At 37.3% G+C, this 15686-nt stretch overlaps 1 protein-coding gene across 2 annotated transcripts in view; it reads right to left on the bottom strand.

Moving 5' to 3' along the window:
- Window positions 1-3903: 3903 nt before the first annotated feature.
- Window positions 3904-15686, bottom strand: part of TOPAZ1 (testis and ovary specific TOPAZ 1) — a 90554-nt gene continuing 78771 nt past the window's right edge. For both annotated transcript variants that reach the window (XM_003809306.6, XM_055109756.1), the window contains 4 exons: window positions 15252-15416; window positions 13148-13351; window positions 8011-8194; window positions 3904-4639 (listed from right to left, as the gene is read on the bottom strand). In XM_003809306.6, coding sequence (XP_003809354.2) covers window positions 4420-4639; window positions 8011-8194; window positions 13148-13351; window positions 15252-15416 — 773 coding nt within the window. In that variant the 3' untranslated portion in view covers window positions 3904-4419. The remainder of the gene's footprint in view (window positions 4640-8010; window positions 8195-13147; window positions 13352-15251; window positions 15417-15686) is intronic.

The following is a 15686-nucleotide window of genomic DNA, read 5'->3' as shown; positions in this document are numbered from 1 at the left end:
GTTATTCAGCTTTATAAACATTTACTATGGCCCAATGTGCCAGTCCTCCATTTTCCTCATGGATATTGATGGAAAACCCCAATGAGGCTGTTTTACACAGCCATTCCCTTGTAAAATGAAAGGCTATTCCTTTACTCCTTTTTAGCCCTGTTCCATTAGGTTGTGATTTACAAAATTACAAGCTAATTTACAGCTAAGGCCCCACCTTCTAGCTGTATTAACACTTCACCAAAAGAGCCCCTGCAGCTTCTCCCAGATAGCAATCTACTTCAGTATGTGGATGACTTACTAATCTGTAGTCCTAACAAGGCTGTTCCAGACCAAAATACAGTATTAGTATTCAACAAACTTGCTAATTGTGGGTACAAAGTATCTCCTTGTAAAGCACAAATATCCACACAAAGGGTTCAATTTTGGGGTCTTATTTTAATTCCCAGTGAAAAAGCCTTTGTAGTGCTTGTACAGATCTTAAACGTGACAATTGTGGTAACTAAACCACAGCTTCAGTCATTTTTGGGTAAGGCTGGGTTTTGCAGAATATGGATTCCTTCCTTTGAGTTAATAGCAAAACCTTTATATGAAGCCCTCAAGGGAACTCAGGAACAGTCTCTATACTGGACTAATGATATGAAGCATGCTCTAAACACTTTAAAATAGGCTTTAATCTCAGCCCTGACCTCAGCCCTACCAGATCTGACTAAGCCTTTTTCTATGTACATGAACAAAAGGGAATAGCTTTGGGAGTCTTAGCCCAAGATTGAGGGGCCCTCTAAGTGCCCTATAGCATTTTTTTTTTCTTTGAGATGGAGTCTCACTCTATTGTTCAGGCTGGAGTGCAATGGCATGACCTTGGATCACTGCAACCTCTGCTTCCCAAGCTCAAGTGATTCTCCTGCCTCAGCCTCCCAAGTAGCTGGGATTATAGGTGTGCACCACCACGCCCAGCTAATTTTTGTATTTTTAGTAGAGTCAGGGTTTCACCATGTTGGCCAGGCTGGTCTCAAACTCCTGACCTCGTGATCTGCCTGCCTCAGCCTCCCAAAGTGCTGGCATTACAGGTGTGAGCCACTGTGCCTGGCCCCTATAGCATATTTAAAAAAAACTTTAGACCTAGTAGGCCAGGGATGGCTTAAGAGCCTTAGCAGCGGTGGCCCTTAGTGCAAGAAGCCTCAAAAATGTATTACCTGCCCTTCCTGAACTCTTATGGTTTTGTGGCACTGCTATTAATGATTTAAATCCTTTTCAAGCTTTGGCCCTATCCCACCTTGATAATTCTCTTCGTTATGATGATTGTACCCTGGGTACAATAGCTCCTGCCCAAATCACTGTCTTAAACATAACTTCCAATCTAGAATCCCATTCTAGATGAAAAAGGGCCCTAGGACTTATTGTTGGAGTTGTGGGAATCATCACAACTCTCACCCCTTGGGGAGGTTGTACTTATCATGAAATCACACTATGTGAACATGCTGCCTCCCTCAAAATAGCAAAAACTAGCACAAGTCTATCAGCACTAGAAAAGTCTTTAGCCTCACTAGCAGGAATGGTTGTTGATAACAGAAGGGCTCTAGATTACCTCCTAGCTGAATAAGGAGGAGTCTGTGCTGTCATTAACAAAATGTGTTGCACCTACATTAATGTGTCTGGAGAAGTGGAAGCTGATGTCCAAGAAATTTTCAAACAAACCAAATGGCTACACACACCTTCTCAAAGTAACCCAAAGTGGGCCAAAATCCTTACTAATTGGTTCCCAAAAATCACCTGGCTTCTCCCATTCCTTGGACCTTTATTCCTCATTATTCTTCTTCTAATATTTGGTCCCTGCCTCTTTAATGCTCTCATTAAGTTTCTATCTTCCAGATTACAATGATTCCACCTACAGATGATTATGTAATCCCAATACCAGCCTGCAACAGCAACTTCCACATATATGGGGCCTCTTGATGGAATACGGTGTCTCCTGTCCCCAATAAGTTTTTCATAACCCTTCATGATACAGAGCAAGAAAGGGAAAAATGTGACTTATCCCCTCAATGCTCCCTTTCAGCAAGAAGTAGCCAGACAGACCTGACACCCCTCTTCACTGTGCCGTTTCCCCTTTCTTGAAACCGTAATAGGCAGAAGGTACAGAGGAGCATGGGGGATTCGAAAGGGTCAAATATTTGACCAAGATATCTGTCAGGGGGAAAATGAGGAGAGCAAAGATCACCTGGTGGCCATCAAGCAGACCATCTGCAGGCAAAACTCCTTACCTGAGGAATTTAGAAGTGATTAGACTTCCCCATTATAAAAACCTGGCATCTGGTACCAGGCTTCTTTCCCCCAAATTTGTAAGTAACTAGAATTTCTATACATCTCCAAATACATGCATATCAAAACTCATTGTGCAACCCTTGCTAACATCAAGGCACCAAAATGTCTACAAATATAATCATTTATCATTACCTACATGGCTAATACGGTCCAAATTACCCTTAAGCTCCTGCTTTAAGCTCTATAAATACTCCTAAGGAAAAATCCCCTGTGGCAAGCTCAGTCCTCTCTTGCTGAAGCGCCCTGCTGCATCCTTCTGCATCCTCCTATCTATCTAATGAAACTTCCTTTTCAAACCTATACTGTTGTCAGCAAATTCTTCTTACTACCCGAGAGCCAACACTTTTTGTTGTCGGGGCTTTGATGCCTCACTCAGCAATGATTAACACTCCTTTCCCATCTTTTGGCACTGTTGACAGGCAAAAATGCCTCTGTTTGTTCCAGCAATAAGGCTCTTGTCATTAGAAACCAGTCCAGACACTTGTAAACCATTCCATCCAATCCCATTTTTCCTAAAACCTTAATTTATCATCCTTTCCCTCCTGCATCTTCATCCTAATACTTCTTTGCCACCAGCATCTCAGTGGTCACATATTTCTCTAATTCCTTTCTTAGGGTTTCAGTTATCATTTGTAGAAATGACTAATTTACAAATGCCCACTTTCTATTCTCCCCTTGTTTTCAAAGGTGCCTCAAAATGATCTCCAAACCTAATTCATTTCCTAGGTGCTCCACTGAAGTAATGGCAGGTTATAGTCACCCAGTTCCTTCATACTAAAGAACTGGGTATCCTTCTTGACGTCACCTGCCTCACTTCCCCATATCCCATTTGTGATAGTATTCGTTCTACATTTCATCGATAGTAATCAGGCATTTTGGCAAGAGCTAGGATTTAACCTTCCTAGTCTTGTGATGTTACAGACTTATTCCAATGATGCTGCTATTTACCATATTTTGTGAACTCCCTTAAGAAATACTTTTGGTCCAGCTGGGCACGGTGGCCCATGCCTGTAATCCCAGCACTTTGGGAGGCCAAGGTGGGCAGACAGCTTGAGTCCAGAAGTTTGAGACCAGCCTGGGAAACATAGCAAAACCCCATCTCAAAAAAAAAAAAAAACCCCACAAAAAAAAACACCAAAAAACAAAAATTATCTGGGCATGGTGGTGCATACCTGTAGTCTCAGCTACATGGGAGGCTGAGATGGGAGGACTGCTTGAGCCTGGGAGGTTGAGGCTGCAGTGAGCCCTGATCATGCCACAGCACTCCAGCCTGGGCACAGAGTACGACCCTTTCTCAGGAAAAAAAAAAAAAATACTTTCAGTCCCCTTAATTGCAACTTATTACTCACCTTATTCACACTTTTTAAAATCTAAATAATTTTAAATTATGGTTTAAAGTATCAAAGATGAGGATTACCACCTTGGAGAATGTGATACAGATTCTGAATATGACTTCAGAAGAGTTTTAACTTCCTAAATTGGTTTGGAAGGAAGAATCCTTGTTTAGATAATTAAGTTTTGGGTATATTTGTGTCTTATCTAGTGTAATGCACATAGATTTTCAAAACTCATCTAGTATTCTAAGATACACTAAAGGAAAACTATTCAGAGGGTAATTTAAACTTTTTGGTATAATTCAGAAAGTATTCTGAATTTTTGTGTTCATTTTCAATATTGTTTTATTATTCTCGATTACAGATGTAGTACAGCTTTAGAGACTGGACTGAGTACACACTAAACCTATTTCATACCCCTAAATGTTTTCCTGAAAACTCCAGTTACCTGCTTGCATATTTTCCCTATTATGTCTCCCTCTTACTAAATGCTGCACAGTATTCAGTTTTGGATTTCAGAATAAAGTGGGATTTACCATGCTTAGTTTCTTTTAAAGTCAAAAAGTAATCTGAAAAGTCACTTTTCTGTGTGAATAAAATCAATGAAAATTACATATCAATAAAAATTTAGTGCTTTAAAACTATTAACTTGCTGTAAGTCAATAAAGTCAAAGAGCTGAATATAGTGAAAACTGTCTATTTTTATTGCCTTTTATTTTCAACAATGATTACTTGAACTAAAAAAAAAAAAAAAAAGAGCAGACTTTATTAGCTAATGGTTACTGAAAAGCCAAACCTTTCCAGCCCACTTCATATTCTCTTTTAACCATTTCAGGGCAGAACAATGTTCCAAACTATAAACCTGTTCCTTATTAACATTGACAGTCATGTGTTTAACGAAAAGCTTTGGATCTGATATACGAGCAGCCATAATTAACCTTTCTACTGCAGCTTGATAATCATCATTGCTCCGAGACTGGTTGTCTTCACACCTATAAAATGAACACCTCATAAAGTCAGAAACTCTTAAAAAAGCTATATAGTTTCATCAAAAGATAGTCATTTACATTTACTGGTACTAAGCTATGATAGTCTTCTCACCATGTTCTTCTAAAAGTGGCTTTCAAACTTTTTTGATCATGACCCACAGTAAGAAAGGCATTTTGGCCAGGCATAGTGGTATAACCCCAGCGCTTTGGAGGCTCAGGTTGGGGGGATCGCTTGAGGCCAGGAGTTCAAGATCAGCCTGAGCAACACAGTGAGACCTTCATCTCTACAAAAAATTTAAAAACTAGCTGGGTATGGTGATGTGCGCCTGTAGTCCCAGCTGCTCAGGAGGCTGAGGTGGGAGGAGGCCTTGAGCCCAGGAAGTTGAGGCTGCAGTGAGCTATGATTGCACCACTGCACTCTAGCCTGAGTGATAGAGCAAGACTCTGTCCAAAAAAAAGACATATTATGGCCCAGTATATACCTTCATACATAAAAAATAAATTTGACAAAACAAGACTTATACCCTGATGACAAAAACCCTGATTTTAAAAATAATACTGGTTGTAACACCCTAAATTGATTTCACCACACAAATAGTCTGCAACCCAGTTTGAAAAATACTGATTTAGAACACAGCTAATTACCTAAATCTTTGTATTTTGAAAGTGAATAACTACAATTATTCATGAGAATGCATAAAATACTAAATGTAATCCAGTTTAGAATTAACATTCACATGTTAAGTTTTACTTTGATATTGACTATTTTTACTTATAAGCAAATACTTAATATGTAGCTAATATTTGGTAACAAGTTGTATAGCTATAGGGGCTTTATTATATTTCTGGTTATTTTCTTCAATACTGATTTAAGGTGCTTCCTTAAGTGCCAGAATTAATTTTTCTAATAATTTTTCTACCAGCGCCATCTGCAATCAATTGTGACTGCATTGACCTGCATAAAATTCACACCTTATGTCAGTTTTTTCCTCTGGGGTAGGGAATGGGAACTATTTAAAATAGAGGTGTGGCTGTTACATTAACTATCACCTTTTTCTTTGTGTTCACTGCTTCCTGCTCTTGGTATCTACCAGGCCCAGCAGCAAGTTCTGAGTAGGAGCCTATCTGCATTAACATCACAGTGTGGTCTAGAGTGACAGGAGTGAGAACTTGCACTTGAAACAGGAACCAGTGGTCAGAGAGAGGAAAGACTGGTCAGGTACCTTCTAGTACATTCTAGCTTTGAAAGAGGTGCCCGGGAATCTGGTAGGTGGTGCAGATGCCAACTATGTGCAGTCTTAAAAAGTCTAAAGATGAATAAAATTCTGTCTCATAGAGAGAGGTAAATGTAACAAGGCAGGGCTTAGCAAGATAATGACAATAGAGAAAATATATTGGTTTGGACAAAATCAAAGATTTAGGTATGTCACTAGTTATGCACTATGGTTACAAATACCTTCCAAATTCAATAAGTAAATAAAGGAGTTGCATGTGTGTGGGGAATAGAAAGCTATGAGAAAACCATGACCTCATTAGGATGATGGGGAGCCTAGATGCCTTATCCACCATAGTGCACAGTGGTAAATAAGGAAGCCCTCTGAAAAAAAGAACTATAAGAAAAAAGGTGAATTTTAGTGGGTTTTTTTGAAGGTGGAACTAAAATAATTTACTTCCTAATTCTCCTCCCCTTAAGTGTGGACTGGATCAAAAGACTCATCTACAAAAAAGGAGAACAGAAGTGACAGTATGTAACTTTGGATAGTAGGCTGTTGGATGACAACTCTCCATGGGTCTCTTGAGTTTGTGAAGTTTTCCAAGAGTCACTGCCTACCCTTTGTTCTAAATTACAAGGATTATATAGTGAACAACCTTGAAAGATAAAGATAGTTTCTTCTTCTGGAGCAAAGGGCAGGTTTGCTCACAGTCTTAGATGATGGAGACAGTACCTCCCTGCAAAGCAAAGGGCAGGCATGCTTGTTACTCATAAAATATTTGGGTTTCCTAAGCTTGGTACTCCTCTCCTGTTACAGAACTCATGGCATATGTAGGTATCCATGTAGGCCCATCTATGGGACTTAGGAGCAAGAGGAAATGATGCAAATACGTAGATAATCATGCTGTTTGGTGTACCACAAATAATAAAGTCCTCTGTCTCCGACACAGGAGTCTTGTGTCTTATGCTACCATCTATGAAACTGTGGCAGGTTAGCTTGTAGCTTGCAATAGGGTAAAATCTCAGACTCTTCACAGTTCTTGCTTGATATAGGTCACAAAAGACCCTGCAGCTTCCTCCTTGCTTTTTCTTTCTTGGATCACTCATTCTGGGAGAAATTAGCTGTCAGTCATGTCATGAAGACACTTAACCAACCTATGGAGAGGCCCATGTGGTGAAATGAGGCTTCCACCCAACAGGTATTTGAGTGAGCCATCTAGGAAAAGGATCCTCTAGCTCCAGCAAGCTATCACGTAGGTGACTAAAGTTTCTGACAACATCTTGACTCCAACTATGTGGAAAAACTCTGAGTCACATGAAAATTCCCGAGCCAGGACCATCCAGCTAAACCTCTCTGAAATTTCTGACCCAGAGATATTAAGATACTATTTGCTGTTTTAAGCCATTAGGTCCAGGGATAATTTATTCTATAGCAACAGATAACTAATGTAATATTCAACCAGAGGATCTGGTTTGTCACACCAGTAAACTGAAGCAAAATTCTTGTCAAGAAGCTCTAAAACAGGATTCCTAGGAGATCCTTATATTGCAAGTTTCCTGGATAAAGCTGACAAGAAATCGTATGGCATACCACAATTTAGGCACACCATCTACTGTATGCCTAAATTCTAGGATTCTAAACAAAATTACGTGAAAGGGTGTCACTCTGGTACAGTACCTACTTTATAATATTTATGCATATATAGCATTATAAAATATAGAAACTAGGCTGATGGCTTTATTTTCAATGGTATTCTTGGCTGAACCTAATAAATGATCACGTATGTCCCTTTTAGACCCTAGTCCTTTGATCTTTTGAGTTGACTAGAGATAAAGATTTTTATAGGTACTGATCTCTAAACACAAGAAAGGCTGGTACCTAAAGAGGATCCATCTCTTTGAACATCTAACTATATCTCTGAAGTTGCTAAAGTGTTTACCGAATGCTACTAACTTGTTTGGTTTTAAGCCTCAAACAGGTCTAATCCTTTCTTAGTTTAAATGATATCAGAGTTTGCAATACACACACATAAAGTACATATATAAATATATACATAAATATATATGTATGTATAAAAACACATAAAACATTTACATCTTAGGGTGGGTGTGGGGAGTCATGATCTACATTCAGAATGCAGTTAAAGTTATGTCAACCAACCTTTTCAAAACTATCTGCAGTATCTGTGTAGAAGTTCCAGGACTCTGAATACTACTAGCATTAGATACCATGAAGATTTCAATAGCTAAGAGCATTTCAATCTCAGATAAATAAGATGGAATTAGAAGAAGTTTTCGGTATAAATTTCCTTCCAATGGTGGGTAGCAACCCAAGGAAAGAGCACCTGAAAAATCAAATAATAGGTCAAACTTTACTAAAACCCAATAGGTAAAAACCTAGATTTCTGAAATACCTACAGGTGATAATTACTTACACAGAGTAAGTCTTCACATTAGAAGTAGATTAACAAATTACATGATAGCTTATCCTAGTATATTTGGCATTATTCTTTGTAAAGTGCTTTTGAAACATTAAATAAAAAGTGAGAAGGGCTGGGTGTGGTGACTCACGCCTGTAATCCCAGCACTTTGGGAGGCTGAGGCGGGTGGATCTCTTGAGGTCAGTAGTTTGAGACCAGCCTGGCCAACATAGTGAAACCCCATCCCTACTAAAATACAAAAATTAGTTGGGTGTGGTGGCGGGCGCCTGTCGTCCCAGCAACTCGGGAGGCTGAGTCAGGAGAATCACTTGAACCTGGGAGGCAGAGGCTGCAGTGAGCCGAGATTGTGCCACTGTACTCCAGCCTAGGCGACAGTGTGAGACTCCATCTCAACAAAAACAAAAACAAACAAAAAAAGTGAGAAACATTAAAAAAAAAACACTCTGAAAAATGACTTTTGGGCCTTATCATGGCAAATGACATTTATTTCAAGCCACAGTAAACACAAGACAATTTCAGAATAACTATTTTTGAGCACAGTTATTTATAGTACCATTATAGTTTATGCAATATTTACTGTTGCTACTAAATGTCTGGCATTGTGCTAAGTACTAGGCATAAAATACATTTCCATCCTGTAGGTGATCTGTGTGTTGTAGCTACATTCACCAATTCATGTTTTTAAAACTTCACTTTTCAAGAGAAGAGATTTAACTTTTAAATTGTTTAGGTGCTTATTAGGAGAGATATATAGGGAAATACCTATAAAACTTCTAGAACATCCAAACTATATATAGGCGATTTTATATTATTATATTTTACTGAAACCAATTTAAATATGTATGTAAATTTTGCTTAGAATGTTTTGTTTTGTTAGGATGAGTTCCTTCAAGAAATCTTTCTAATATGGGTAATGGCTAATCTTTGAAGACCTGCTATGTGCCATGTACATGTGCTAACAAACACATGGGTTTTACCTCATTTTAACTTGACAAAATGCTACCTTTGAAATTAGGTACAATTACTCCCATGTTATAGACGAGGGGCTTTTGGTAAGCACTCAGGCTCTCTAAGCTTGCATGGGGTGCCTACTTTCTGGCTCCAGATTTTGGATTCCTAACCACTAGGTATTCCCACCTCCCTAGGTCACTGCCAGGAGCAACAAACTGTTAACTCATTAACTTTACTAGTTTTTGGTAGGTATAATTTACATGCATTCTTATTTAACTTTTCTTACCAGAATTAAAAAGCAGAAAATAAAAAATTAACTAGAAATCTACTAATACGATTTTTTTTTCACTCAAAATGAAACGTGAGAAGAAAAATACTCACATTTGATTTTGGGGAGAAAGTAATGGAAAGATACACTAATAACATCTCTCTCTTGACTTCTCAGTTCTGAGAGAAAAGCAGTATTTTTAGGACAAAGGAGAACAAATCAGGAGCGTGAGAAAGGAAACTCTGCTGTCCCTGGACAACCTCCTCCTGATTAGTCTGGCATGAAAGCAAGGGAAAGCCATCAAGAAAGTAAAAGAAAACTCACAGGATGGACAAAATATTTGTAATTCATATATCTGACAAGGGATTTGTATCCAGAGTGTATATAAATGCATATGTACATGTGTATGTATGTATGAATACTCTTACAACCAAAAAAACCCAATCAAAAAAAAGGGCAAAAGATTTAATAGGCATTCTCAAAAGAAAATATACGAATGACCAATAACTGTATGAAAAGGTCCTCAACATCATTAATTATTAGGGATATGAAAACCAAAACTGTAATGATACATTACTTAACACCCACTAGGAGGAAAGCTAAAATAAAAAACACAGTAACAAGTGTTGGTGAAGATATAAAGAAACAGGAAATCCCGTACACGGCTGGTGGAAATATAAATATAAAATGATGCAGCTTCTTCAGGAAACAGTTTGGCAGTTTGGCAAAAAGCTAAATATAGATTTACTGTATGAGTCAGCAATTCTCCCAAGAGAAATGAATGCATATATACACATAAAAACTTATGTGAATATTCAAAGTAGCACTATTCACAATAGCCAAAAAGTGAAAACAACTCAAATGTCCATCAACCAATGAATAAACAAATTCCATTTTATAGAATATTGTTTAGCAATAAAAAGGAACAAAGTATTGATACATGCTACAACACTGAAATTTGAAAACACTAGGCTAAGTATAAGAAGCCAGTCATGGCTGGCTGCAGTGGCTCACGCATGTAATCGCAGCATTTTGGGAGGCCGAGGTGATGGATGACCTGAGGCTGGGAGTTCAAGACCAGCCTGGCTAACATGGTGAAACCCCATCTCTACTAAAAATACAAAATTAGCTGGGCATGGTGATATGCACCTGTAATCCCAGCTACTCAGGAGGCTGAGGCAGGAGAATCACTTGAACCTGGGAGGCGGAGGTTGCAGTGAGCCGAGATTGCGCCACTGTACTCCACCCTAGGTGACAGAGGCAGACTCCGTCTCCAAGAAAAAAAAAAAAAAGCCAGTCACTAAAACACATGTATTGAATTATTCCATTTATGTGATCTGTCTAGAATGGGCAAATTCATGGAGACAGAGAATAAATTAGTTGTTGCCGAGGACTAGGGTGGAAGAGGAGACAACCAGGGAATGGAGAATAAATGCTAATGTGTACAAGGTTTCTTTTTCTGGAGGTGTTGAAGATGTTCTAAACTTAAATGGTGGTGATGGCTGCATGACTCTGTGACTATACCAAAAATGAATGTATTATATACTTTAAGTGAATTAATTTCATGATATGTGAAATTATCTCAATAAAGCCATAAAAATATTAAAACAAAAAAAGTTTAAAAAAAGTCAAAACAAAGGCACTGGCACCAAGTCTTAACAGTGCCTTGAAGAAAGTCAGCCTTAAGTCCCAAATAAAGTACTACTAGACATGATTATATACCATTGAAAGGCTCTTCTTGCAAGGGTTAAGCTATGTCTGAAAATAAATCCAAAAGGAGTTCCAATATAATTTTAATGTCAACGTTGTTAGAAAATGAGATGTTTTGAAGACTGATCAGTGGCTATAAATTACTCATTTGGCTGTAAATTACTCATTTTTATTAATGGTTTTATAATTCAAGTACATTCCTTAAAAAACAAAAATACTCTTTACCCCGTAACCTCACCTGCATAAGTCTCAGAAGTTACACTGCATATGAAATAAGGAATACGTGATTAGATAAAAGGAAAAGTTCCAATAACAAAGGTACTGTATTGTACACAGGCATTAATTGCTTTAACACACTGCTAAAAAAATCTTTAAAAGTAATTCTTACTAGGGCTGAATAGATTTGGAGGAATGAGGAGTGACTGCTAATGGATATGAGGTTTCTTTCTGGTATGAATAAAATATTCTAAAGTTGATTATGGTGATGGTTACACAACTCTGTAGATATAGTAAAACCACTGACTTGTATACTTTAAATGGGTGACTTGTATGGCATTTGAATTATACTTCTATAAAGTTGTTAAAAATTTTTAAAGTAAATGATTAAGTCTAGATGCTTTAATATAAAATTTTATTTCCAACTAAAAAATAGAAATATTTATAAAAATCTCATTTAAATGTCTGAGCTTATATTTGTTCCTGTGGCATATAAACACCTTTTGATGGCATCTCCCCCCAGTTGCACAGTTATATGAAATTATTCCCATTAACTTCAATTCTAGAAACTAAAATCACACACACATATATATGTGTGTGTATGGTTTCTAGAAGTCTGAAGGTAAATAGTATAAAGAGTTGAAACATAACCACACAATTGAAATTAGGTGTTATGAACAAACAATTCTATCTTTCCTCTAAATTTCTGATCACCCTTTTTAAGAAAACTCAGCTTTCAAAACTTCTTTTGATTATAACCTACAAGAAACACATTTTGCATAATGACCCAGTATACATACGTGCATACATGCAACTGAAATGAAAATTTTATCAAATAATTAAACTTACTACCTGTAATGTACCCTAGTATTTTCTTTCCCATTTTGTTGGGGAAAAAAAGTTACCACCTGCTACACTGATCACAGCTGGCCACCTGAAAAACACTTCCAGCTCAGGTAGTAGTGGCTAGGATATTTGACACATTTGGTACAGGGTGACACAGAGTAGGCACTCAAATATTTGTTATATACATGATAGTGGTAGAAATGGTAGTTGAAGACAAATTACTGCATGAAGGCAGAAAAAACAATTCTTTTCTAGATCTAGAACGTACATGGAATTACTTTCTAATTAAAATACCTGCGAGGTAGCTTGGACTAGAGAAAGCACTAGTTTTCCAGGCTTATTTGTTAGAGAACAACAGCTGTAAGTAGATTAACAAAGTTCTATTACTAAAAGCCATGCGAAAAACATATACTATGTTGCATTGTTATGACAGCCTTTATGCTTCTGATATGACCTGCTATTGAATATTTTTAGTTATAACAATTAGGGATATAGCAGAGATAAATAAAAACAGATCTTCTTTAAACTTCATTCTACCCACTTGTTTTACGCTTGTATTATTTATAAGATATGCCAAACTGGTTCTATCCTGTCATTTGTTCCCTTTGCTCGCCCTCTAGCGGACAGGCTACTGTGCAAGAAATAAAGATTGGAAATTGCAAACATTGGAAATAAGGAAAGCAACTGGAAACAGAAGAGAAACAATAGGTTTCAAAAGAGAGCACAGATCTGTTGAGACCACTACATTTGAATATGTATTACTGCTCTTTTAATACATATAAATATCTAATCTTATATATTATAAATTCTGGGTTAGAGAATACAATTATAAACCAATATATTAAAACATTTTAAATGTAACTTACTTTTGTAGTGGGCTCTGGCTTTGAGCCATAAACGACTCCTTCCTAAAGAAGTAATTAATCTTCTGAGAAAGGAAAAATCAATAGGGATGCTCTTTGAAATCATGAATTCTGCCACAGAGGATGACATACCAAGACTACTGCTTTCTATACAGGAACCTAGAAGCTTATTAAAAAGAAGGCTATATTGTGAGACTTCCACAGTTTCTGGAATAAAAAAAATGATATAATAAAATTCATTTATCTTAAAGTGTCTCAAACCTCCATCTCATACTCCTTTTTCTTTCTCCTCCCCTTCACCCTTTCTTACCCATTATAGGACTCACAGTCACTAAAATGCAATCATTTTATATATTCTCTTTATTTTTCTTCTCCTTTTTTGAGACAGGGTCTCACTCTGTCAGCCAGGCTGGAGTGCAGTGGCATGATCTTGGCTCACTGCAACCTTCACCTCCTGGGCTCAAGTCATCCTCTCGCCTCAGCCTCCTAAGTAGCTTGGACTACAGGTCCACCAGGCCTGGCTAATTTTTATGTTTTTTTGCAGAGGCAGGGTTTCACCATGTTGCCCAGACTAGTTTCGAATTCCTGGGCTCATCTATGGCCATACCACCCTGAACACGCCCATATCGTCTGATCTCAAATTCCTGGGCTCAAGTGAACTGCCTGCCTCAGCCTCCCAAAGTGCTGGGATTACAGGCATGAGCCACCGCGCCCAAACTATCTTACATATTCTCTAAGTCAGAAACGAAAAAGCATTTGACAAAAGAAAAACCATTAACTTCCTTTGCAATAGAGAAGATAAAAAGAAGCTTGACAAAAATTTCAGAGGATGCATTAAGACCTCTGTATTTGATTCCCACATGTAACTGTGTATCTGTAGTGTCTTGAATAATTTCTCAATTCTGTTTGTATTATATCTACAGTTCAGACCTTAGCCTTATATATCCCTTGACTAAAAACAAATCATCCCCTAATAAATATTTACTGCCAAATTTAAAACAATCCTTTAATGGGTTTTCTATTCCTTCAGTTATTCTTAGAAGAAAGAGAAGTCATCTTAGAGACTTCGCTTTTATTCCCTATATTCAGTCAGTTGGGTCTGTGAGCTAGACTGTAGTTCTTTACTGCTTTAGAATCTTTTAGTTATCCAGGCCTTATCAGGAAATTAATCTCTCTACTTTTAGTCTTTTCCTAAACACTACTGCCAGAGGAACTTTCCTGAAACACCAATTTCATTATATCACTCCCTAGACCCAAAACTCTAGTGATCCCTTTTTATACACAGAGAAGAAAATTCCTTTAGCCTGACATTTAGGGTCTTCCAAAATCTGGCACAACTATCTGTCCAATCTCCCTATTACTACTTTGTTTCATTACCAACTAATTGTATATTAAGAGATTGCTAGATAGCAGCCATTGGGCCAGGAATACCAAGGTAAAGAAAATAGTACCATCTTGATTGAGCTCACTTTGTATAAGGAGAAACAGATAAGAATGCTCATTACAATACAGGAGCACAGTGGAATTAAGTGGAAAAATGAAAATTTATAGATAGTACGATGAAAGTACTGACGGGAGGCCCTCAGGTTAACGTTTTCGTCATCCTCTGAACCTATCACATAGCTCATTCTTGACCCAAAGCTTTTGCTCATGGACACCCAACATTCAAGAGTACTGACTACCATTTCCCACATTGGTGTTTGAACTTGGCATCTGTTTCACTTCCTCCATTTCTTTCAAGTTTACCTGTGTTCCTAGGTAATGTAAACTAAGTTCTATATTTATTCAGTGATAAGAGAAAAAGCTTGCTCAGGGCATTTAAACATATTGTTTGCTGATGACTTGACAGAAGTAGGGAAAAGGGAATGATAAAAATGCTTGTCTTAGGAACTGCTGACAAACAACCCAAAGATAAGCATCTCAGATTTTTTTAAACCATCAGGAAAGTATATTCAATTTGCAGAGAACATATTTTACAGAAAACTACTTCATTAAAAAATATGCTGGAATATAAAACTCAATCAAAACAGGTGGATAACTATTTCTTATTAACAGTTAAACACCAGATGGGCAAGAGATAATTAAGATAGACTTTTAAAAAACATACCTTGGGAATTTTGAAAACCTGGTAGATTCTGCAAAACTTCAAATGTCTGTCTATAAAGGCTCTTGGCTAAGATTTCATGTGCAATTGTACAGAGTAAATTATGTCGATTAAGCACATCCAGTCTATCACAAGGCCACAGAGGCGTATTGATTATCCACTCTGACTCTTCCAAAAAGAAAAAAATATGAATAGTTTATACCATGAAAATGACACTTAACAGTATAATCACAACTAATGTTTCAATATATCTTTTGAAGAAACAGGCAAAACTTAAATATATGTACTCAGAGAAGATAACCATGGCTCAAATTTATTAGAAATAACTTATATAGTGATGATCATCATCTGAAGAAGATGCAAACAAATGGCCACTTTGTTATATTTATTTTTAATTAATTCTTCATCTAAGTGTACTAGTCAATTACTAATTTTAAA

The sequence above is a fragment of the Pan paniscus genome, chromosome 2, assembly GCF_029289425.2.
Source record: "Pan paniscus chromosome 2, NHGRI_mPanPan1-v2.0_pri, whole genome shotgun sequence".
NCBI lineage: Eukaryota > Metazoa > Chordata > Mammalia > Primates > Hominidae > Pan > Pan paniscus.
The sequence above is the reverse complement of the archived record's forward strand: the minus strand, read 5'-3'. Positions and strand labels throughout refer to the sequence as shown.